This window comes from Saimiri boliviensis, chromosome 3, assembly GCF_048565385.1.
Source record: "Saimiri boliviensis isolate mSaiBol1 chromosome 3, mSaiBol1.pri, whole genome shotgun sequence".
In the NCBI taxonomy this organism is placed as follows: domain Eukaryota; kingdom Metazoa; phylum Chordata; class Mammalia; order Primates; family Cebidae; genus Saimiri; species Saimiri boliviensis.
In genome coordinates, this window is record NC_133451.1 from 64,439,444 (window position 1) to 64,463,393 (window position 23,950).

Genomic DNA, 23,950 nt, shown 5'->3' on the forward strand with positions numbered 1-23,950 from the left:
TTGACACTTTAAAGAGAATTTTTAAAGAATGAAATTCTGACTCATATTGTCTCAAGTGACTACAGATACCCCTCAAATTAAGATGGGGTTTTGTCCTGAGAAACCCGCCCTAAGTTGAAAATACCATAAAATGGAAATGCATTTAATACACCTACTCTACCAAACCTAATAGCTTAAATAGCTTAGCCTAGCCTGCCATAAATATGCTTAGAACACTTAAATTAGCCAACAGTTGTACAAAACCATCTGGCAGCGCAGTACCCTGTAGTGTATTGGTCGTTTATACTGATCTGTGGCTGATGGTGTGGCTGACTGGGAGCTCCAGCTCACTGCCGCTTCCCAGCATCGTGAGAGAGGGTCATCCGGCATATTGCTAGCTCAAGAAAAGATCAAAATTCAAAATTTGAAGTAGGGTTTCTACTGAACACATCACTTTCTCACCGTTGTAAAGTTCAAACATCGTAAATTGAACCATCATAAGCCGGGGATGATCTATAAATTGAAATTAGCTTAAAAGACAGCAGTAGTATCGTATTTCAAAAGAGAAAATGTTATTTGCATATATTGCCTTTAGAATTTATGATCTAAGTCAAATTCCTTGTTCTTTTTTTTTCTTTTTTTCTTTTCTATTATACATAAAGACAGGGTTTCACCATGTTGGTCAGGCTGGTCTTGAATTCCCAACCTCAGGTGATCTGCCCGCCTTGGCCTCCAAAGTGCTTGGATTACAGGCATGAGCCACCATGCCCAGCCAAATTTCTTGTTCTAAACTAAATGTCCAGCTTTTGGTCTATTTTCTTTTTTCATCCACATTCCTACTCTCCATTTTCATTTTTTGGATATTTATATGGTTTGAGTGGCAGGCAAGTTATTAATCACAATTTCAAATAATTTTTTTTGTGCTTTTTAAAGTGAAGCTGAGTTGGATTTCTTAAATAAGACTTTTCTGACTACAAAAGGATATTTGCTGTGGAGATTTGAAAACTTTTTTTTTTTTTTTTAATGAGGCCTTGAGATTTAAAAATTTCTAAATAGAATTTTGACACAATTCAAAATGACTGAAGAAATTTGTTGGATACCTAATGAGTCTGTTTGAATTGGGTGGATATTAATTAGACTATGGAAAACTTTATTGCTGTCAATACGGGGTATATTTCAGAACAGTAAAGGAATTAATACAATAATGGGATTGATTTGGCAATTTACGCTTTTGGCTACTGTGATGGTCATTAATTTAGAGATAATAGAGGATAGTGGTTAAAAGTATGGATTTTGTGGCATGGACCTGGATTCAGTTCCTAACCCCAATACTCAGTAGTCATGTGATGTTGCACAAGTTATCACTTTATGCTTGAGTTGTTTGGTTTTTTGGAGACAGTCTCGCACTGTCACCCAGGCTGAAGTGCAATGGCGCAGTCTCAGTTCAGTGTAACCTCTGCCTCCTGGGTTCATGCGATTCTCCTGTGTCAGCCTCCTGACTAGCTGGGATTACAGGTACCTGCCACCACACCCAGCTAATTTTGTGTATTTTTTGTAGAGAGGGGGTTTCACTATGTTGGCCAGACTGGTCTCAAACTCCTTACTTCATGATCTGCCTGCCTCAGCCTCCCAAAGTGCTGGGATTACTGTGCCTGGCCGAGTTGTTTTTTTTTTTTTTGAGACAGAGTCTCAAACTGTTTCCCAGGCTAGGCACCATCTCGGCTCACTGCAGCCTCCGCCTCCTGTGTTCAAGTGATTCTCCGGCCTCAGCCTCCCCAGTAGCTGGGATTGCAGACACCCACCACCACAAGCAAGCTAATTTTTTTATTTTTAGTAGAGATTGGGTTTCCCCATGTTGGCCAGACTGGTCTTGAACTCCTGACCTTAAATGATCTGCCCACCTCAGTCTCTCAAAGTGCTAGGATTACAGATGTGAGACATGCTTGAGTTTTTCTCTCCTCTTAACTGGGGATATTAATGGTAACAAGAGGTTAGGAGGATTAAACGAGATAATTAACATAAAGCACCCATAAAGCGTAGCTATTTATATTAGTGGTTATTCTTGAAGCAGTAGCTGGAGCCACAGCAGTTTAAGCCATATTCTTAAATGCATTGCCATTTTATTTTATATTTCTATTTTTGTGTCTAACTTTATAGAGTAGTCTAAACAACTTGTTTATCAGGCAGACTAAAGATAAACATTAGTAGTAGCTTAAACTCAAGTTTTAGCATTGTCCTTTCTTGGACCTCTATAAATAAGAAAATAATTGATTAAAAATTAACAAGTTATCAGTTATCAAGAAGTATATGCTCTTCTTTTCTTTTCCTTTTTCAGACAGAGTCTTGCTTTTGTCACCCATGCTGGAGTGCAATAGCACAGTCTCAGCTCACTACAACTCCTACCTCCCAGGTTCAAATGATTCTCCTACCTTAGCCTCCCAAGTAGCTGCGATTATAGGTGCCCACCACCATTCCCTACTAATTTCTGTATTTTTAGTAGAGATAGGGTTTCACCATGTTGGCTATTCTGATCTCAATCTCCTGACCTCAGGTGATCACCTGCCTTGGCCTCCCGAAGTGCTGGGATTACAGGCATGAGCCACTGCACCCAGCCGAAATATGTGCTTTTCTATTAACATTCTTTTAGGGATAAGGAATCTGAGATGATGCACAGATGATCAGTTTAATGAGATAAAATATACATCTAGCCTGATTAGTTACTTTCTGCCAGGAATTATTTACTCCAAGTGTTATGCATGTATTATCTCATTTTATTCTTACAACAACCTTTTGAGGTTAGATACAGTTACTACCCTCAGTTTACAAATCAAGAAACTGACATTTGGCCAGGTGTGGTGGCTCATACTTGCCATGCCAGCACTTTGGGAGGCTGAGGTAGGTGGATCACGTGAGGTCAGACTAGCCTGGTCAACATGGTGAAACCCCATCTCTACTAAAAAAAAAAAAAAAAAAAAAAAAAATAGCAGAGTGTGGTGGCAGGCACCTATAATTCCAGTTCTTGGGAGGTTGAGGCAGGGTAATCGCTTGAACCCGGAAGGCAGAGGTTACAGTGAGCAAAGATTGCACCACTGCGCTGCAGCCTGGGCAACAGAGCAAAACTCCGTCTCAAAAATAAAAATCAATACAATAAACTGACATTCAAGGATGTAATAAGTGGTAGAGGCAGGATCCAAACTCAGTCAATAGCTCAACCCATAGACAACACTCGTGTCCCAGAATTCTAGAGCGTAAGTCCAGCAATACGCCTGCATGTGAAAAGAGGATTCTTTTTCTCAGTCCCTGGTGACATATTTCCAGAAGTACTTTTTTTTTCTTTTCTTTTTTTTTTTTTTCCTGAGACGGAGTCTTGCTCTGTCACTCCAGCTGGAGTACAGTGGCGTGGTCTCAGCTCACTGCAACCTCCACCTCCCAGGTTCAAGCAATTCTGCCTCAGCCTCCCGAGTAGCTGGGATTACGGGCCCCTGCCACCATGCCCAACTAAATTTTTTGTTTTTTTAGTGGAGACAGAGTTTCATCATGTTGTCCAGGCTGGTCTTGAACTCCTGACCTCATGATCCACCCGCCTCAGACTTTCAAAGTACTGGGATTGTTAAAGTGCTGGGATTACTAGCATGAGCCAGCACGCCCAGCCATCCAGAAGTTTTATACACAATTGAACACGGCATTGGTAGCTTAAGTACAGTGAGCATCCAGATAAGGCAAAATCATCCCAGCTGGGACATGCTTGGTCATTGCCATCTACTAGAGACTGAGCTTTTTGTCCACTTGTTTTGTTTTTCCTCTTTTCACTCACTTTTACAAAGTACATGAAAATATTTACGCAATTGTGCATATACTACCAAACAGCAAAAATGGTACACTGCTGAAACTGACCTGGCTGGCAAGCAACACATCTATATGTTAAATTTAGCTCTCTGAAGCAGATGTACAAAAGCAGTCAAAAAAGCTGTTCTGTTTTGTTTTGGTTTGTTTTGAGATGGAGTCTCACTCTGTTGCCCAGGGTGGAGTGACGTAGCACAATCTTGGCTCACTGCAACCTCTGTCTCCTAGGTTCAAGCGATTCTCATGCCTCGGCCTCCTAAGTAGCTGGGACTACAGACACACACTACTACGCCCAGCTCATTTTTGTATTTTTAGTGGAGACAGGGTTTTGCCCTGTTGGCCAGGCTGGTCTTGAACTCTTGAGCTCAAGCAATCCACCCGCCTCAGCCTCCTAAAGTGCTGGGATTACAGGTGTGAGCCACCGCCCTTGGCCCTATAAGCAATCAGTTTGTGATAGCAGTAACATTTGTGATTATGGATTGTTTGAAATAGTAGCTACAAGTAGTCATTACTCTTTTAGTCAAGCATTCTTGTGCCCTTTTTTGAATGATTTTATTTATTCAATGTTTTCTCAAACTCCTTTTCAACAAACTGTTCCAGTCAGGCTGTGCTTCAGTAAAACCCTGATTATTCTTTTGGTTTTAGGAGTCCGACTTGTGATTCTTCATACCAGTGTTAAATCAGGAAGGGTAATGGACCCCTGACTCCCTTCATCTATAAGTCCTTCTCCAACAGATCTCACACCTTTCATGTCCTAATTCATTGGGTAGGGTCTGGGACATTTGTTTGAATAAGCAGGGAATCATTCTCCAATTATTTAATTTATAGGATTCCTTATTTCTGAAATTATATAGAAAGGTCTTCAGGGCAACCCTTTTCTTTGGCATTCTTCAGAAGGCCTCATAGTACTGTGTACTGTTTGTGGTAGATATCCAACAAACTTCTGGTGAACTCAGGATTCTCTGTTACTCCATGAAATAATTTTAAAAGAAAAGATTTTTTCTTCCTCCATTACACACAATTTAATTTATGGTTTCTAATATTTTCTTCATTTTTAATTGTTTATCTCATATTCTGGACCAATAGTATATTATTTGGAAAATACAAGTTTAGAATAATTTGTTGTTTTGAATATATCTATTAATAATACGTAGTATTGATGGGAATACAGGAAGACTTGGAGCCTCTGCTAGTAGGAATGTGCATTGGTACATCTTTTATTTTTATTTATTTTTTGAGACAGAGTTTTACTCTTGTTGAGTCCAGAGTGCAGTGGCATGATCTCAGCTCACCACAACCTCTGCCTCCCAGGTTCAAGCAATTCTCCTGCCTCGGCCACCTGAGTAGCTGGGATTGCAGACATGAGCCACCACGGCCGGCTAATTTTGTATTTTTAGTAGAGACGGGATTTCTCCATGTTGGTCAGGCTGGTCTTGAACTCCTGACCTCGGGTGATCTGCTCCCCTCGGCCTCCCAAAGTGGTATATCCTTTATAGAAATCACTTTATCATTGTGAACCAAGGACCTTGACAAATTCATTCTAGTGATTGTACCAGACATCTAGACTAAGGAAATAATAAGAGATACAAACAAAAAGTTTATATATGTACTGTGTATTTATCATGGTATTCTGACTTCCTGTGACAGAATCTTGAGAGCAACTTAAATAGCCTAAGAGGAAAATTATTCAATAAGTTTTAGAATATCCTACAGTAAAAATTCTTGTGGAACAATATTTGATATGTAGGATAATGTTTGGATATAACTTTTAAAAGCTCTCTCTTAAGCTGCATATTTACTGTAGTCACAATTTTTTAAAGAACAGGTGTACATAAACACAAGTAAAAGAAAATGTATCAAAAATATAAAAGTTGATTATCTCTGGATAGTGGAATTATGGGTGATTTTTATAATATTCTTCATATGTCTTTATATCTTCCAAGTATTCTACAAGAGGACATATTACTCTAATTGGAAAACAAATACTCCTTTTTCAAAGGAAAAAAATTTATAAAAATTACAGGTGTGCGGTCCTCCATCCAACAGATATTTGTTTATGTCAGTACCTTCTATGACAGTTTCACACATCTGTGAGTGGGAACATTTGCCTCACAGCAGAGCTGCTGCTTTAGATTCAATTTCCGATATAATTTTTAAATATTTCTATTAAGCATTTTATTTTGAATGTTTTCAAACACAGATCTGTTTTTATTTACTGGCATGCTTTGTTTTCATAGCTGTTTAAATACTGCTTGTAGTGTACAGAGCGAGTGGCCCACAGTGTCTAGATTTAGAAGCATTTACAGCACATTTGATTTATTCCTTTCCTAAGTGTTTGGAAAATAAAACCTGAGTCATTGGGATTCTCTTTTTCACAGAATTGTGTTACTGTTCTTTGCTTTCACTGTGGCACACCCCCTTTTGTAATTGGCCCTTGGTGAGATTACAGAAACATTTGTTGCCACCAGTGCAGTCAGCCTTAGATTTACACTGTCAGGTTCCCTGAGCTGTGATTATGTGTTCAGAAGGCAGGCTCAGTGAACTTCTCAAAGTGAGAAGATTGTAGCTTTTAATAGTCTCAGAAGCCTATGGGACAAAGTTCTTTGGACAAGGTTCATCCCTTCTTGTTGCTCTGCCCTGAAAATAACCTGGCTAGTCACCCTTTCAAGGTAAGTTTTACCCACTTAGCTTCCAGGATTTTGTAAAATTCAAATCTGGGTGAGAAATATAAGTAGCTTTGTGCTTGTATGCCAGTTCCTATCTGAACCACAAAGGAGCTACATACTGCCTGTGAGCTGACCATAACATACTCTGCATAAAATCAGCTTTTCCTTCCTGTTTCAGCACTGCTTTCCGTTTCTTCCTATCTCCTTGAGCTCCTGCACTGGCGTTGGCTTCAGGGCACTGATATTAACCACAGTGCCTTACAGTCTTTTCTTCTATTGGTGAGCCTTTTCTGGACCTTTCGTGGAACAGTTACTACTTTAATCTTTATTTTGTGCCCTTCATAACAGAATTCACACTAACTCTTCTTTGGGTTATCAGTTTCTTAACACCCAAAAGTCATTTGTTGTAAACAAACCACTGAAATAATGAATCATTTTCCAAAGGGAAATGCTGTGCCAGATAAGATAGCTGCCGCTCGGTGATAGAGCTCAGAACCTGAATTCACGTTGTCAGATTCCCAAGCCTGGGTACCAACCAAGATACTGTTGGAAAGAGCAAGTGCTGTCATTTGAGAGCATCTACCATATTCTCTACTCTTTAGTAGCTGGTTCTGTATTTTGCTTTTTTGATGGTGCCCCTCTTGAAGGGGAGGCAGAGGGTATATAATTGTGCAAGTTTTTCATTGTGGTTCCTTTAGTCCCTACCAGTCCACTGTGACTTCTATGAAGTGCTTTTGAGTACAGGGCTATAAATAGTAAAATTAATGCCTTGTAATTTTTGGCATTTGAGCTTTTCCAGAGGACAAATACAAGGATTTGATGAGCTTAGAAACATGTGTAGAGGAACACTGAAACAGACTTGTCCACAAATGGCTGCTAAGTAATTATTTATTTTTTATCATAATTAAATATTCTCAAAATTGTATGTCAGTGTGTTGAAAATAATGTTTCTAAAGAAAATATTGGCTCAGTATGATGGCTCACACCTGTAAACCCAACATTTTGGGAAGCCAAGGTAGGCGGATTTCTTGAGCTCAGGACAGCCTGGGCAACGTGGTGAAACCCTGAGTCTATAAAAAAAAAAAATTGGCTGGGTGCAGTGGCTCAAGCCTGTAATCCCAGCACTTTGGGAGGCCGAGGCGGGTGGATCACGAGGTCAAGAGATCGAGACCATCCTGGTCAACATGGTGAAACCCCGTCTCTACTAAAAATACAAAAAATTAGCTGGGCATGGTGGCACGTACCTGTAATCCCAGCTACTCAGGAGGCTGAGGCAGGAGAATTGCTTGAACCCAGGAGGCGGAGGTTGCGGTGAACCGAGATTGCGCCATTGCACTCCAGCCTGGGTAACAAGACTGAAACTCCGTCTCAAAAAAAAAAAAAAAAAAAAAAAAGGTGGATGTGACCGTGTGCTTTGGCTCACACCTTTAATCACCACACTTTGGGAGGCCGAAGCAGGTGGATCCCCTGAGGTCAGGAGTTCAAGACCAGCCTGGCCAACATGGTGAAACTTCATCTCTACTAAAAACACAAAAAATTAGCTGAGTGTCGTGGCAGACACCTGTAATCCCAGCTATGGAGACCAAGGCAGGAGAATTGCTTGAACCTAGGAGGCAGAGATTGCAGTGAGCTGAGATCACGCTACTGCACTCCAGCCTGGACAAGAGCGAAACTTTGTCTCAAAAAAAAAGCACTAGCTGGGTGTGGTGGTGCATGCCTGTGGTCGCAGCTACTCAGGAGGCTGAGGTGGGAGTATGGGAGGATTACTTGAGCCCAGGAGGTTGAGGCTGCTGTGAGCTTTGATTGAGCCCCTGTACTCCACTGGGTGACAGAGTTGAGATCCTGTCTCAAAAAAAAAAAAGGGTAATATCTTTAGCATTATTATGTATAGATATTTTTAATGAAAAGAACTTGAGTTATAGAGGTGACATATTTTCATTATAATGCAATATAATTTGCATTATAATCACAAGATACAGAAAAGTATAAAAGACGAAATAATAGAATGCATCTAAATTTCTAATACCCAGGGATAACCACTGTTAAGATTTAGTACCAGATTCTCTTTTTCTATGGATACACTAAAGGTTCACTTGCAAACTCACACAACTGTGTACATGTGAGATCATACCACACCTGTGCTGTGTCATCTGCCTTTTTTCCTCTGCAATATCTTTCCGTATGAGCAAACTGAAATTTGTATCTTTTTGTTTAATGTCTTCAGTTATTGGATGTGCTATAATTTCTTTCTTTTGTTTTTTGGTTTTTGGTTTGTTTTTTTTTTTGAGACACAGTTTCATTCTTACTGCCCAGGCTGGATTGCATTGGCACAGTCTCGGTTCACTGCAACCTCTGCCTCCCAGTTTCAAGCAATTCTCTTGCCTCAGCCTCCCAAGTAGCTGGAATCACAGCTGCCTATGACCATGCCCGGCTAATTTTTGTATTTTTAGTAGAGACATGGGGTTTCACTATGTTGGCCAGACTAGTCTTGAACTCCTGACTTCAGGTGGTGCGCCCATCTCAACCTCCCAAAGTGCTGAGATTACAGGCATGAGCCACCATGCCCAGCCTGGATATGCCATAATTTCTTTGACTATTCCTTTATTCTAGGCATTTAAGTAGTTTCTAAATTTTCCTACCCAAGACAGTTTTGGTACATTGCTATGTATATAAATTGAATATTTTACCAGTTTTTATTTTTTAATTTTTATATATATTGCCAAGCTGCTTTAAACAATTTTTAAAATTTTTAAATAGCGTGGTATCATCAACTTTCATATTAGCTACTCTTCAAAGCTTGGTTTTGTTTTTCCTGCTGCAGTTGGTTTTTCTCATGCTGTATTAAAATCTGAACTTTCCAAAGGATACAGTTGTGGTTTTCAAGACAGTTGGTTCAGCAGCTGAAAGCCTCATAATATTACTTTCTCTTTAAAGCTAACAATAGTATCCTAAGCAGAAGAGAGTTTTTATTGTTAATTGTGCAGTAAGAAACTGCATGCATTTCTAAGATTGCTAGAACTTGCTTTTTGAGATGAAAAAGCTACGTGTGGGGATTTCTTTTTTCTTTCTCATAGAGACGTAAAAATTAGAGTGGATGTGAGATGTACTATGTTTTGTCTGAGAAGCCCACAGTGTCCAATCCTGGGGACAGCAACTTCCCAGCTAAAGTGTCTTAGAGCCATTATCTCTGCCAGCATAGCTATTCTGGCATGAGGGCAAAGGGTTTATTGGTCAGTGTTTCTTTTCCTTATCTCCTCACTCCCCATCAGGCCTGGTCCTCCTTAGCCTGCTAATGTCACCTAACTGCTCACCTAAGAATCTGTTTTTTGAGATAGGGTTTCACTCTGTTGCCCAGGTGGGAGTACAAGTGGTATAATCTCAGTTCACTGTAGCCTCTGCCTTCCAGGCTCAAGCAGTCCTCCTACCTTAGCCTCCCAAGTAGCTGGGATTAGAGGCATGCAGTACCACACCTGGTTAATTATTTTTGCATTTTTGGCAGAGACAGGGTTTCACCATGTTATCTAGGCTGGTCTCCAACTCCTGGACTCAAGCGATCTGCCCGCCTTGGCCTCCCAGAGTACAGGGTTACAAGCATGAGCTACCAACCCCGCCTTAATTCCTTTTAAACCTTATGTCATAGTTATTTAGATCTCAAGGGCATTGTCTATGGATGTTTCATATTTTTTTTTTTTTTTTTTTTTTTGAGACGGAGTTTCACTCTTGTTACCCAGGCTGGAGTACAATGGCGCGATCTCGGCTCACCGCAACCTCCGCCTCCTGGGCTCAGGCAATTCTCCTGCCTCAGCCTCCTGAGTAGCTGGGATTACAGGCATGCGCCACCACGCCCAGCTAGTTTTTTGTATTTTTAGTAGAGACGGGGTTTCACCATGTTGACCAGGATGGTCTCGATCTCTCGACCTCGTGATCCACCCGCCTCGGCCTCCCAAAGTGCTGGGATTACAGGCTTGAGCCACCGCGCCCGGCCTATGTTTCATATTTTTAACTTCCATTGCCTTAATAAAGTCCTTTGCTCACCATAAATACTTAATAAATTTTATTTTATTTTAATTTATCTTTTGAGACACAGTCTCACTCTGTCACCCAGGCTGGAGTGCCATGGCATGATCATAGGTTATTGCAACCTCAAACTCCTGGCCTCAAGTGACCCTTCTGCTTCTGTCTCCTGCAGGCAGGTCTTGAACTCATGGGCTAGGTGATCCTCCCACCTCCCCCTTCCAAAGTGCTGATATTATAGGCATGAGTCACCACACCCAGCCTCAGTAGGCAAAAGCCACCACACCTAGCCTCAGTAAAATTTAAATGGCTGAAGTGTTGATGACTTAATGTGTTGCCTTTTCTAGAACTATTTGTCATTTTTTTTTTTTTTTTTTTTTTGAGACGGAGTTTCGCTCTTGTTACCCAGGCTGGAGTGCAATGGCGCGATCTCGGCTCACCGCAACCTCCGCCTCCTGGGCTCAGGCAATTCTCCTGCCTCAGCCTCCTAAGTAGCTGGGATTACAGGCACGCGCCACCACGCCCAGCTAGTTTTTTGTATTTTTAGTAGAGACGGGGTTTCACCATGTTGACCAGGATGGTCTCGATCTCTTGACCTTGTGATCCACCCACCTCAGCCTCCCAAAGTGCTGGGATTACAGGCTTGAGCCACCACGCCCGGCCTGTCATTTTTTTCCTGATATTTTTGGGAATAAAGTAGGCCTTGGCCTAAATTACTGGTTTATTAGAACAAAACCTCTTAGCATTTGTGAAAATTAATATATGACAATTCCTTTGCTTTGTTACCAAGCTAATAATATTATGGTTAGTTTAGTAGCACTCAGCATTTGGTTTATTTAGGTCAACTTATTTTTCTTTTCCTGTTTTTAATATTTAGCTTAGCTGGCATTTTAAAATTCCATTCACTTTATTGTCTTTGAATAATTATGGCAAATATACTTAGAGAAATCAGTTGTAAGTGTAAAGTTGACATTGAGTACCTACGATTTGCTAAGCACTTTAAATTTCTTAGTTTTTATTTTCGCAATAGCCCTTCAAGGAGTTATATGTGATGAATCTGTGTTTGAGGCTTCAGAAAGGGGAAGCTGTAATATAATTCTAAAAATTATCACACTAAATCAAAGACACTTGATCTCAAGGGGACAAAATAACCCCCAGGGCTTAACAAAATCTGTCATTTGGTTGTCTATAGCAGTACTGCTAGAGAAAGCCTACCTTAAGAAGAGATTTCACAACCATGGATACATAAATAAATGGGAAGCATTTTTGAGCCCATTCAAGCACTTCTCTGTAGAAAAGGAGCTTTATTCAGCCAGTTGCCTCATCCAGAGAAAAAAGAAGGGCCAGGGTCCCCTTCTACCAGACCAGACTGTTGTCATCATTGAGTCACTGTGTACCCTAAGAGTAGATGTTTACAGTCCCACCTTAATAGATGTTTACAATGCCACCTGATTAAATCTTTTCAGAGCTACATAGTCTGTTGATTTTTTCATTCTTAGACCCAAAACAGAATGATAGTCAAGAAAATAGTTAAGTAAATCTTAAATAAGCTGTGCTTCCTAATTCAGTGTCCTTGTACAATTCCAGCCTTGTGTCTGTCTGTATCTCTCTTGCTCTCTCTTTTTCCCTTAAAGAGACAAAGTCTTGGCTGAGCTCAGTGGCTCATGCCTGTAATCCTAGTTCTTTAGGAGGCCCAAGGCCAGCAGATTACCTGAAGTCAGGAATTCAAGACCAGTGTGGCCAACATGGTAAAACCCTGGCTCTACTAAAAGTACAAAAAATTAGCTAGGTACAGTGGCATGTGCCTGTAATCCCAGCTACTCAGGAGGCTGAGGCAGGAGAATCATTTGAATCATTTGAACCCAGGAGGCGGAGGTTGCAGTGAGCCAACATCACGCTACTGCACTCTCCAGCCTAGGATACAGAGCAAGAACTTCATTTCAAAGAGAGAGAGAGAGAGAAAGAGAGAGAGAGAGAGAGAGAGAGAGAGAGGGAGAGAGAGAGAGAGACAGACAGACAAAGTCTCGCCATGTTGCCCATGCTAGCCTTGAAACTCCTGGGCTCAAGTGATCCTCTTGCTTCAGGCTCCTGAGTAGCAGGGGCTACGGATGTTTGCCACCAGGCCTGGTTTTGTCTCTTATTTCTTGACAGAAAAAAAATCTGTATTCGTATGCATCTTAAAAATGAGGTTAATCAAATTTTGTTAGGTGCAGCATTTTAAACCATTTAATTCAGGCTTTTGGAATGAAGTAATGGTTGCAGTGTTTCATGACCAGTTGCTTGGCACTGTACATTCTACGGTCCACTCAGCATTTCTAAGCTGGATGCTCCTTTCCTGTGGGTCAGTCTTTTAAGTGGGAACTGAAGCTCTCTGTTTAGCCAGAATAACTTAGGAAGCTTCTTTTCACCATTTGCTTTAATACTTTTTTTTCTTCTGAGACGGAGTCTTGCTCTGTCACCCAGGCTGGAGTGCAGTGGCATGATCTCAGCTCACTGCAACCTCCGCCTCCTGGGTTCAAGCAATTCTCCTGCTTCAGTCTCCTGAGTAGCTGGTATTACAGGCACCTGCCACCACACCCAACTAATTTTTGTGTTTTTAGTGGAGACGGGGGTCTCAGCACGTTGGCCAGGCTGGTCTTGAACTCCTGACCTCATGATCCACCCGCCTCAGCCTCCCAAAGTGCTGGGATTACAGGTGTGAGCCACCGCGCCCAGCTAGTACTTTTAATGTACATCTGTTACACGATTCTGATTGGCATAACTAAATTGTGCATAACCTATAGCAAATTTTTATTCACACCATGTCAACTAGCATTTAGATTGTCCCTCTCTTTAATTTGTATGCATACTATGATGATACAAATTAATGTTAATATAGTTTTTTAGACTAGGCAAAACATGCCCGAGGCAACAAAGTATTATCTGTAGAAATGATGAAATGTGCCAGGAAAGAAACAAGAGTTGTCCATGCTGCCATCCACCTCTGCATAATGGATTGAATGTTGTCATTTTAGTAATATGAACATAGGCTGAGCGTGGTGGGTCGTGCCTGTAATCCTAGCACTTTGGGAGGCCAAGGCAGGTGAATTGCCTGAGCTCAGGAGTTCGAGACCAGCCTGGACAACACGGTGAAACCCTGTTTCTACTAAACTACAAAAAATTAGCCAGGCATGGCAGTGTGCACCTGTAATCCCAGCTACCTGAAAGGCTGAGGCAGGAGAATTGCTTGAATCTGGGAGGCCAAGGTTGCAATGAGCCGACATGGTGCCATTGCACTCCAGCTTGAGCAACAGAGTGAGACTCCATCTCAGAGAAAAAAAAAAGAAAGAATAAGATTCTAGAAGGCAGAATTTTTTAAAATCTTTCAAAAATCTTTCTTTGAGGAATAAAAGAATGGCATATCACCTATTGTAGTAAAGTCCTGAGCATGCCAAGGTAAAGCGGACAAAAACTTTACGGGAAAAAATCAGACCTTTACCTTTCTAGGGGAGAAAAGTTCTCTTAATTCTATCGCTGTGACACTTAAAACTTTAAACTCTGTTTTAAGAAGAAAACAGAAAATATGTCTGGTTGTAACAGAAAAATGCTCTAGATGGGACATGCCCAAGGAGAAGTCAGAGAGATCCCTGGTATCCACCATGCATTCCTACCGAGAAATTTACTTTCCAGAGCCTTTTTCTATACAAATCTTGGAGGATCTTTATATTTTGCTTTAAAAAGTAGACTTTTATCTTAGTAGGTGACAAATACAGTTTCTAGTTAAATACAATAAAGAATAAAATGGGAATATTTCCTCCATTGACTTTTGCAAGGTCACAAAAGCAATAATGTGGAGGGTAAGAGTCCGTTCTCATGAATCTATAATCCTACACAATATAGATTTGTGGCACATTATATTGTCAAAGGATTGTACCTGAAAATGACATATGCAAATATGTTTATACATAATGTATTTTAGTACTAATTTACTATAAAATAATAGTAGCCAACACACAGTGTGTTTTTTTCTGTATGAGACACTTTCCATTTGCTTTACATATATAGATACATAATTCCAAAATTTTTTTTTAAAAAAACCTCTGGAAACAAAAGTACTTTTCATAAATTTGCCTGAACTCATTTGGTGATAAATCATGATGTGAATTGGCCGCGTGCGATGACTCACCTGTAATCCCAACACTTTGGGAGTTCTAGACAGGTAGATCACGACGTCAGGAGATCAAGACCATTCTGGCTAACATGCCAGGTGTGGTGACGTGTGCCTGTAGTCCCACCTACTCAGGAGGCTGAGGCAGGAGAATCACTTGAACCCAGGAGGCAGAAGTTGCAGTGAGCCAAGATGGTGCCACTGCACTCCAGCCTAGGCGACAAAAAAAAAAAAAAAAAAAAAAAAAGACATGAATTTACTTGAGACTATTTATCATCTTTATTCTACTTAATCTGAATATTTATTTCCAGCAGAAATATTGATGTGCTTGGTTGTAGGTCACTGCCTTAGATTTTGCTAGTTCTGTATGTTAAATAAATATCTGGCTTTACTGAATTATAAGTGATATGTTTTGTGTATCTTCAAAGCAGCCTTCTTTGTTTTAGGGAAGGAGAATTGTGTTGGGGGGGGAGTTGGAAAAAGTATTTGGATTTTAAATTTTACTTTTAAAAAAGTCACTAGTTTGCATAATAATATTTGTCCTGAACCTAAAAAATATATTTTGCACATACTTTTCAGTTCCCTGGGGTGATCAAAATAAATGTTCAATTAGATTAATGTTGCCTGCACTTAGAATACGAAGAGCCTTTGATTTTCAATGGAAAAAAAATTTGTGTTGCTTTTTTATGGTATATACATCTTTGTTTCCCTTTATTAGAAGCCTTGAAATTACTAATCTTAGCTTTTAAACATATTTAATAACCATAGTTGCTATCTCTGCTTATTTGGTTGTAGTCCCAGCCCTTGTCACTGTTAATCACTGTGATAAGTAGAAAGAATCCTAGGAACCTCCCTTTCAGTTATCCCTTTGGAAATCTTGTTTTTAATAGCACTTTTCTTTCTCAGCTTGCATGACATTTTATCTTTCTTTTCCTTTCTTTTTGCCGTTTGCAAAGACTCTTGGGAGGATTTGACAGATTTGGTGGAGCAAATGCGCGATGATACAGAAGGTGCGTGCCACACCAACATCTTTCAGCTTTTTTTTCCTTGCTTTTTAAAATTTTCTAACCACCTTTTAATTGTTTTCCATAAGAGGAAATGTCAGCATTAGGTTTTGTTTCCCACGGCAATAACTGGGAAATCTTTATGTTTTGATTCCAAGTAAAATAGTGTCAATGTATGGTTACGCTGCTTTTTAAAGATATTTGTTGTATAATGTGTTTAAAAGGGACATTATTTTAAGATTACATCAAGTTTTTGTTATGGCTGTTTTTTCATTTGTTTGTTGAGAAAGTGTAAATTTTATTACTAATATAAATATATGTATATATATTTCTGTGTATTTCACAGCAGCCAAAAGCAAACAGATTCCAGGAATCTGATGTGTTTGGCCTGGAATGTTGCTCTGATTTGTAGATTTCCATAACATTACACACTTTCAGCTTTGTCATATAATAGCATTCCTTTCTGGTGTGATTATTTTTTGTTTTTTTTTTTTTCTTCTTCATATAAAAGACTGAAACATGGAATGTTGTGATTATATTTTTAAAGTAGCACATATGTTCTAATGTGGAAAGGTTTCCCAAACCAGTAAGTGTTTCTTCTGTTATTAAGGCACCTAACTATAGGGAGCTCAGGACGATTTATACATTTTATACTAAAAATAGAAAAATTGAGGCCAGGCTCAGTAGCTCACACCTGTAATCCCAGCACTTTGGGAGGCTGAGGCAGGCAGATCACATGAGGTTGGGAGTTCGAGACCAGCCTGACCAACATGGAGAAACCCCATCTCTACTAAAAATACAAAATTAGCCAGGTGTGGTGGCATATGCCTGTAATCCCAGCTACTCAGGAGGCTGAGGCATGAGAAATGCTTGAACCCGGGAGGCAGAGGTTGTGATGAGCTGAGATCATGCCACTGCACTCCAGCCTGGGCAACAAGAGCAAAACTCCATCTCAAAAAAAAGGAAAAGAAAAGAAAGAAAAATTGAGATTTGGATCTACTTTATTACTTATTTTACATGTTCCCACTTTGCTTTAGCACATGGTACCCTGGCACACATCCATCACTCTGCCCAGACTGACCTTTTCTCTGCCCACGTCCTTCTCTCCTACTTTGTTCCTGTGACATGTTATGTATTCACATCCTTCTCCCTCCACCTGTTCCACCTGCCAGCACTTCAATTTATATGGGATCTCCACAATTTGCTCTTTGACAGCTTTGGCCTACATTCTTTTCTCCATTCACTTGCTCCTGCAGAACTTGGAGCTTTATGAAGGGCTTTTTACTTATTCTCTAATCCTTGTATGTTTATCAACCTAGTTAAAGGGTAAACTCCTTGAGAACAGAGATTGTCTTACACTTCTTAGTATCCTTATCAGACCTGGGATGAGTACTGCCCTCAGTAGATCTGGTCAGACCAAACAAAATCAAGGCAGCTTTCCCCTCCATGTTGATGCCTAACAGTATCTTCTTCAGCACTTGACTTTGAATGCGTGAATTCTGAAATCCTGAGTTTCATCTGTCTTCCTGTGGTCAAACTATTTTTATGCTATCTTTGATTCTGCTTTTAATATAATCGATGACATATAATTCAATGAAAGAACAAATCAATAGTGTCTAGTTGATTGACAGTTCACAGACAAGAAAAAAAGAGAAGGATGTTGATTCATTTAGTGTGCCATGTTTACTATTGTGTTAGCTGCTATTATTATTATTTTTATTTATTTTGAGATGAAATCTCACTCCATTGCGGAGGCTGGTGTGCAGTGGAGTGATCTCAGCTCACTGCAACCTCTGCCTCCCAGGTTCAAGCAATTCTTCTGCCTCAGCCTCCTGAGTAGCTGGGATTACAGGTGCCCACCACCGCACCCAGCTAATTTTTATATTTTTAGTAGAGACGGGGTTTCACTATGTTGTTTAGGCTGGTCTCAAACTCCAGATCTCATGATCTGCCCGCCTCTGCCTCCCAAAGTGCTGGTATTATAGGCGTGAGCCCCAGCACCCAGCCTTATAGTTTGCTTTTCAATAGATGAAATGTTAACACTGGCCTCTGGCCTCCTAAAAAATTTAAAATAGCAAACTCGAATGGGTTGTAGATTTGAACTCTTAGTTGTTTTTGCTTTTTGTTTCAGTTCTGGCACAATTGAAGCTGCTTCTTTTAAACTTTTTTTTTTTTTTTTTTGAGATGGTTTTGCTCTTGTCGCCCAGGCTGAGGTACAGTGGTACAATCTCAGCTCACTCCAGCCTCCGCCTCCTAGGTTGAAGCAATGTTCCTTCCCCAGCCTCCTGAGTAGCTGGGACTACAGACATGTGCCACCATGTCTGGCTAATTTTTGCATTTTCAGTAGAGATAGGATCTTTTCATGTTGACCAGGCTGGTCTCAAACTCCTGGCCTCAGGTGATCAACCCACCTTGGCCTCCCAAGTGTTGGGATTACAGCCATTAGCCACTGCAGCTGGCCCTTTTGAACTATTTTTTACAGTGATCGTTAGTTTCATATTTGATGTGTTTGTAACATATCTACTGGAATATGAAGTATCTTATTAGGGTACAATTGTATTATATAGAACATCTATTATATTGCATCTCCTTCCGTTATATACTAGTAATTTGTGTCTAAAATGTTTGAAACTCACTAGGGAAATTATGAACATTAAATAATAAAAGGCACATAGCTTATACCTTTACTTTTTCAATAAATACCAGATTCCTGTCTATACTTATTACAAGCCTTTTGAGCAGATTTTGTGAATTTGCAGTTGCCCAGATTACTGCCCATCTCTTTGAGGATTAAAATGATCAGGACAGTACTTGAATTTAGGAAATAATATACCTGTGTAAAATATAACTACCAAAATTGCATACTGGTTCCTTGGCATTTAGAGGCAGAGGGTGTTAAGACTTGAAAAACATGTTGAAAAACAGAAGGCCGAGTGTGGTGGCTCACGCTCTGTAATCCTAGCACTTTGGGAGGCTGAGGTGGGTGGATCACCTGAGGTTAGGAGTTCATGACCAGCCTGACCATCATGGTGAAACCCCATCTTAAAAAAAAAAAAAAGAGGCCGGGCGCAGTGTCTCAAGCTTGTAATCCCAGCACTTTGGGAGGCCGAGGCGGGTGGATCACGAGGTCGAGAGATCGAGACCATCCTGGTCAACATGGTGAAACCCCGTCTCTACTAAAAATACAAAAAATTAGCTGGGCATGGTGGCGTGTGCCTGTAATCCCAGCTACTCAGGAGGCTGAGGCAGGAGAATTGCCTGAACCCAGGAGGCGGAGGTTGCGGTGAGCCGAGATCGCGCCATTGCACTCCAGCCTGGGTAACAAGAGCGAAACTCCGTCTCAAAAAAAAAAAAAAGAAAAAGAAAAACAGAAGGAACATATCTTAAGCGATTTTCTTAGCTTCTGGCACTGTGCCACATTGTCTTTCAATAAGGTTATTAAGTTAAATAAATTGTTATACTGGCTTGGAGTGGTGGCTCAGCCTATAATCCCAATGCTTTGGGAGGCCAAGGCGGACAGATCACCTGAGGTCAGGAGTTCGACACTAGCCTGGTCAACATAACAAAACTCGTCTCTACTAAAAGTACAAAAAATTACTGAGACAGGAGAATCACTTAAAACTGGGAGGCAGAGATTGCAGTGAGCCAAGATAGCGCCACTGCACTCTAGCCTGGGTGACAGAGCGAGACTCCCTCTCAAACAAAAAAAGAAAGAAAGAAAGAAATTGGCAGGGCACTGTGACTCATGCCTATAATTCTAGCACTTTGGGATGTTGATGTGGGCGGATCACTTGATGCCAGGAGTTTGAGACCAGCCTGGGCAACATGGTGAAGCCCCATCTCTACTGAAAATACAAAAAGCTGGGCATGGTGGTGGGTTCCTATAGACCCAGTTACTGGGAGGCTGAGGCACAAGAATCTCTTGAGCCCGGGAAGTAGAGGTTGCAGTGAGCCAAGGTCATGCCACTACACTCAAGCCTGGGCGACAGAGTAAGACTCCTATTAAAAAAATTAGCCAGGCATGGTGGTGGGTGCTGTAGTCCCAGCAACTGAGGAGGCTACGGCAAGAAAATCACTTGAAGCCATAAGGTGGAGGTTGCAGTGAGCCAAAATTGGGCCAGTGCACTCCAGCCTGGGTGATTGAACAAGACTGTCTCCAACAAAAAAAAATTGTTACATGTATATGGAAGACTATAATAATTGCAGTAGCTAACAATTTTTTTCCTTAGTATATCCCAAGCACTTCTAAATGCTTACATATAAGAGCTTGTTTACTCTTCAGAACCATGTCATCATTTTATAGATAAGGAAAGTTATGCATACAGAGGTTAAGAAAGTTTCCCAGTGGAATACTACTCAGCTATAAAAAGGAACAGACCATTGACACATGCAACAACCTGAATGATTCATCAGAGAATTATGCTGAGTAACAAAAAGTCAATTTTAATGGTTACATACTGTATGACTCTATTTACATAACATTCTTGAAGTGATAAAACTGTAGAAATGAACAGATTAGTGGTTGGCATGGGTTAAGAATGGGGTATGGACAAGGATGGATGTGGGTGTGACTATAAAAGGTCAGTATGAGGGATCCTTGTCGTGATTGAAACATTCTCTGTCTTGACTGTAATTCTACATCAGTATCCTGGTTGTGATAATGTACTATATTTTTGCAAGATGCCCTTGGGAGAACTAGGTTAAAAGTACATGGTATCTCTCTGTATTATTTCTTAGAATTTCATGTGATTCCTCAATTATCTCAAAGCAGAAAGTGCAACAAGATAAATTTTCCCCAGGTCACACAGTGAGGGAAGAGTTTGAATAGAGTTCAAACTCCCACAGACCAGCTTTAGAGCTTGTGCTCTTAACCACTGCACCAAAGTTCTTTAAACTTATTTGACACAAGAACCACATCTCTATCAGAACTCAGCACACATATCATTTATTTGTATGTCTCTAAAAACAAAAGTTTCATGAAACAATACATAACCTTACTATATAGGACATTAAATTGATTTTGGGACCCACTAAAGGGTTGTGACCTTTGTTTGAAAGACACCCTGGTATCCTGTGCTGCCTCTCTGATATATATTCATTTGTACTCTAGCACTATCTAGGTGTGTGCAAAAAAACAAAAAACCATTCCTGAAAGGACCATTTTGGCTGTTTCCAGCCTATAATTGTGGGCATACTTTAAAGGCTGAGCTAGTAACCTTGCATCCTTCTATTTTCCCTTAAAACATCTCCTTGTGAAAGCATCTTTTCTCATAATTGCTATTATTGTCCTATGCTGATGACTCTGTAACTCCAAACTTCTATTTGCATTTATACAACTATGTGATCAAAAGTATCTTGAAAGCTGGGCATGGTGGTTGCATTCCTGTAAACCCATGTATTCAGGAGGCTGAGATGGGAGGATTGTTTGAGCCCAGCAGTGAAAGTCCAGCCTGTGCAATGTAGTGAGACCTTGTCTTTAAAAATAGTATGTTGAGAATCCTTCCACATAAATATCCTTTGCTATATCCAAAACCAAGTTTATTTTGTCCTTTACCTCCATAACAGTTGCTAAACTTTTTCATTTCTATTTACAGCACACTGTTTCAGTCTCTCAGCGCAAAAAAAAAAAACCTTGGTGTTATTCTTGATATCTTCGTTTCCTTTCTTCTATGACTGTCTAAACCTGAGTCACTACAATTCTTCATGGGAGACCGTTTTGATTCTCTTCCCTCAAATTCATTTTGCATAATCTTCTCAGAGTAATTATCCCCAAACAAAATTTCAGTCATGCTGATTCCCTGCTGAAAACCTTTGCTTCCTTCATTAATATCCTTTCCATTGCTTCCTTTGTTAATATCCAAGTCTGGTTTCAAAGACCTCTTTATCTGACTCTACCCTACCTAACTGTGTTTTCCAGTTCTCTTCAGTAAGAATTTCCCGTTCCACTCTTACTTTCTCCACCTGACTTCGCACACCCATTCCAACCACTTGGAATACTGTTCTCCATGTGTTCTGTGTTACCACAAAGTTTAGGATCTACCTCAACTACTGCAGTATATTGAGATTTATCATGCTTTTATTCATGGTATTTTTGGTGTTATCTCATTTGGAGTACAAGTTTATAATATTTAAGGGAATTAAACTAAGAACAGCGATTATTCCTTGTTTTTGTCATGTCTGAGGTTTACCTGCTTTTACAGACTCTTAATGTAAAAGACATTTACAACCCAAATGTCTTATGTTGTATCAAAACAAAGAAGGCTAACTATTATCCTAACTTCTAAATGTTTCCAGAAATCTTCTAGGAATTCTTCTTAAATTAGCCTCTTACTATTTCTTGGATGCTGGCACAAGTCACAAGACTCCTAGGTCAGAGACAAAGGACTTTATTACTCATGACAATGCAAGCATCCTGAGCATCTGCATATCTGTGCCAGGTCCTCTTGGGCCAGAGTCCCATGGGATGACACTGTATGACTCAGTGATATGCTCCGACATGGTAGGTTTGTGTTGCAAGTGAAGAAAGCCAAGTTGGGAGAATGCATTGTTTTTATAGGAAGCAGTAGGAAAGCCTCGTCTCTCATTATCAGCTCCATAAATGGCCCAGAGAAGAGTGATCAGGGTGTTAGAGTCTTGACATAACCCAGTAAAGAAATGTAGGTGCATAAGAGGTCCAAGGAGAATTGTTTCCCCCAACATCACTCAGGGAACATGAGAGAGAGAGATCTAAGCCTTCAAGATCGTAGATCTAACTGCAAGATCTTATAATTGCCCTCTTCACAGCCATTTACATAGTTTCTCTTTTCTTTTCTTTCTTTCTTCTTTTTTTTTTTTTGATACCTAGGTAAAGCCCAAAACATTTAAATTATTTCTATGGAATAAACTGAGCAAAGCAAGGAACTCTTGGGTTGTATTTACAACCCAAATGTCTTATGTTGTATCAAAACAAAGAAAGCTAACTATTATCCTAACTTCTAAATGTTTCCAGAAATCTTCTAGGAATTCTTCTGCAGCATGGAATTCTCAGGTAAAGGTAACTGAAGAAGTCTGGGTAACTTTCCAAAACTAAAATTGATTAAATTATGATATGAGAGCCCAATAAAGAAGAAATCAATGTGTTTCCTAGGGAGCTCTTGTGCAAGCTAGTACTTTTTAAAAAAATCTATTAAAGGCTGGGTGTGGGGGGCTCATGCCTGTAATCCCAAGACTTTGGGAGGCCAAGGCGGGCAGATCACGAGGTCAGGAGATTGAGACCATCCTGGTCAACATGGTGAAACCCCATCTCTACTAAAAATACAAAAATTAGCTGGGTGTGGTGGTGCACACTTGTAGTCCCAGCTACTTGGGAGGCTGAGGCAGGAGAATTGCTTGAACCTGGGAAGCAGAGGTTTCAGTGAGCCAAGATTGCGCCATTGCACTCCAGACTGGGCAACAAGAGTGAAACTCTGTCTCAAAAAAAAGAAAAAAATCTATTAAAGATTAGAGCAATGTATACTTAACCAAGAATAAGTAAGAATATATTAAAAAAGAATGGTTTTGGTTAAATAACCAAATAAGCTGACTCATTTTAATGCTAAAGCCCATCAGAAGGGTTTTCTTGGTGACACATGGAGGTAGAAGAAACTGCACTAGTTTCTTAAAAGAGGCTAACAGCTAAACCTTGACCTAGAGCAAGAGAAAGCAGAATTTCTTTTTTCTTTTCATGTGTGTGTGTGTGTCGGAGAAAGCAGAATTTCTTTTTTCATGTGTGTATGTGTGTGTGTGTGTGTGTGTGTGTGTGTCTCGGGATCTCATTCTATTACCCAGGCTAGAATGTGGTGTCACAGCTCACTGCAGCTTCTACTTCCCAGGCTCAAGCCATTGTCCCACCTCAGCCTCCCAAGTAGGTGGGACCACAGGTGTGTAGCACCACACCTAGCTAATTTTGTGTGTGTTTTTTATGGAGACAGGGTCTCACCTTGTTGTCCAGCCTGATCTTGACTCCTCAGGTCAAGCTATCCATCTGCCAGCCTTGGCCTCCCAAAGTGCTGGGTTTACAGTGGGAGCCACTGTGCCTAGCCAGAATTTTACTTTTACTTTAAATTTTTTATTTTTAATTATGGAATTTTTTTTTTTTAGAGACAGGCCTCAAGTCTTGCCCAGGCTGGAGTATGGTGGTGTGATCATAGCTCTTCTAGCTCACTGTAGCTTTGAACTCTTGATCTCAAGCAACCTTCTTGCCTCATCTTAGCCCCCTGAGTAGCTAGGACTATGGGCACATGCCACAATGCCCAGCTTAATTATACAACTTCTTATAG

General features: G+C 40.3%; 1 protein-coding gene across 10 annotated transcripts in view; it reads left to right on the forward strand.

Moving 5' to 3' along the window:
• Positions 1 to 23,950, forward strand: part of RUFY3 (RUN and FYVE domain containing 3) — a 107,811-nt gene that overhangs the window by 22,601 nt on the left and 61,260 nt on the right. For 3 of the 10 annotated variants that reach the window (XM_074396237.1, XM_074396236.1, XM_010342576.3), the window contains one exon: positions 15,606 to 15,659. The exons of the other annotated variants lie outside the window; for them this stretch is intronic. In XM_074396237.1, coding sequence (XP_074252338.1) covers positions 15,606 to 15,659 — 54 coding nt within the window. The remainder of the gene's footprint in view (positions 1 to 15,605; positions 15,660 to 23,950) is intronic. 10 annotated transcript variants of the gene reach the window in all.